The 2,341-nt window shown below is 34.4% G+C and overlaps 1 protein-coding gene across 1 annotated transcript; it reads right to left on the bottom strand.

Annotated features, from left to right (window-relative positions):
• Nucleotides 1-456: 456 nt before the first annotated feature.
• On the bottom strand, nt 457-1,392 carry LOC116889924 (olfactory receptor 6C3-like). Its single transcript, XM_032890739.1, has one exon. The coding sequence runs from the start codon at nt 1,390-1,392 to the stop codon at nt 457-459; it is 936 nt and encodes a 311-aa protein (XP_032746630.1).
• Between the last annotated feature and the right edge of the window lie 949 nt (nt 1,393-2,341).

The raw sequence follows: 2,341 nt of genomic DNA, 5'->3' as shown, positions 1-2,341 counted from the left end.
TCTTTATTTTTAAATAAAAGTCATGGTTTAGAGAAATTTTATAATTTTCATTAATTCATTTGACTATCGGGGGTTAAATAACATCAGATTATCTATGAATAAGGATTTTTTCAAAACAGAACTATGTAGCCTATCATTTATTGAAAGAGAGATATAGAAATGATTTGTTTTTCTCTCTCTGTGTATATATATATATATATATATATATATATATATATATATATATATCTCCATACATATATTAGTACAACAAACATTTATGCTCCCTTTGAACATGTCACATTTCAAAATATATTTTAAATTTATCTCATTCATGATGGTTAAAGTTAAAGTTTTAATAATGAATTGACTGGAAAAGTGGTAACTTTCCACTGCCTTTCATATGTTCAACTTACCTGGAACAGATTATCTTTATTAAATCTTTATAATGGCATTTCTTCACATTAACATATCCTTTCATTTACTTCTATACAACAATACTTTGTAAATCAAATCTTTGAAAGCTTGTTTTACTTGCTGGTTCCTTAATGTATAAATAAAGGTGTTCAACAAAGGGGCAATTGAAGTATTGAGAACAGCTACTGCTTTGGTCAGTGATGCCATTTCATTTGCAGAAGGTTTCACATAGATAAAAATGCAGCTTCCGTAGGACAGGGAGATGACTATCATGTGAGAGGAACAGGTGGAGAAAGCCTTTTTCCTCTGACTGGCAGATGGGAACCTCAGAATGGTGTTGATGATGCAAATGTATGACAAGATCACTAAAGCCAGTGTGAACAACAGAATGACAAATGCAAAGTAAAAGTCAATCATCTTTAAACTCCTTGTATCTGAGCAGGAGAGCTTTAGAATGAGGAAGTAGTCATAGAAGTGATCAATGACATTAGAAGCACAGAAGTCCAACTTGAGGACCAACATTAATGGTGGGAAGATGGTCAGGAATCCTGCCATCCATGAAGTGAGAACAAGAAGGGTACAGACTTTCTGACTCATTACGAGGGTGTAGTGCAGTGGCTTGCAGATTGCAACATAGCGATCATAAGACATAGCAGTTAGAAGAAAGAACTCAGACACTCCCATGGAGATGAAGAAATATAACTGAGCCAAACAGTTGTTATAAGAAATGCTCTTGACATTAGTGATTATTGATCCTAAAAATCTGGGAATTGAAACACTAGTGAATGTAATTTCTAAGAAGGAAAAATTCTGGAGAAAGAAATACATAGGAGTCTTTAAACAAGAATCTAGCAAGGTAAGTGTGATGATGGTTACATTTCCAGTGACACTTAATACATAGGTTATTAATAAAAAGATGAAAATTACAAGTTGATGTTCTGGTGTGTCTGATATACCCAACAGTACAAACTCTGTGATCACAGTGTGGTTTCTCATAATGATGCTCTTCTTCAAACAAACTCTGTGGTTGAAACGAAAACAAACTTAGTAATATGAAAGTTGACTGGAGAAAAGAGTTAAAGGAGGAGGTATATGAGAATAAAGGCTGGGAGGGGAGTCAAATAAACCATGCATACATGATAAAGCCATTTAGTGAACTATTGTTCTATAAAATCTATAAAATAATGTACTTTTAAAGAAGACTAGATAGAAGCATTTTATATGGGTGGTTAACACTGCTTGGAAAAGAACTATGTTTCAAATTAAAACACTGGTTCCAGATGTAAGTCACCTCCCTATGAACTGTTGGCCAAGCATGCCTCAGAAATGCTCAAAACAACACAAATTGTTTCCATTATTCTTGCTTTTACTCCAAAATTACAAAGTAATACCCTTCTCTTAATACACTGCATAGGCTAGATACAAAATACAGAGGATTCAAGGTTGAAATAGGCTGGAACATTCCATCATGTTGGTTAGTAGCAACAGTGCTAGGAAGTTCTATACAAGCTGTTAAGGAGGAATAGTAATAACTAGCCATGTTCAGATGTATACCATTTGTGACACAACACTGAGTTGCCTCAATATGTATGCACACCTGATCAATAATGACATGAATATTCTAAGGGTACCAAGTTGCTTCTATATTGGTTTTGAGATCTGCTCTATTTGAGGGAAATCATGGCTGCCTCTGTAGGTGTGGTCAAAAGTTTATAGATAAGTCACCATTCCTCTTGATGAATATACTATCAAAGTTTTTTGTGGGGGTTGTTTGTTTGCTTTTGACAAATGGGTATGAGAACTGCTTTCTAAATATTTATGGTGATACCCATAGATGAGTGAGTTCTCAGCTTTGATTTACTTATACCATTTCAGCAGTGGGGGATGGGTCAAAGTGCTGAAATTAAGAGGCTGCTGAATATTTGGTCTCAAACAGGACAGCTGT

The sequence above is a fragment of the Rattus rattus genome, chromosome 1 (assembly GCF_011064425.1).
Source record: "Rattus rattus isolate New Zealand chromosome 1, Rrattus_CSIRO_v1, whole genome shotgun sequence".
Taxonomy (NCBI): domain Eukaryota; kingdom Metazoa; phylum Chordata; class Mammalia; order Rodentia; family Muridae; genus Rattus; species Rattus rattus.
Note: the sequence above shows the minus strand (reverse complement) of the source record. Positions and strands in the feature narration are given on the sequence as shown.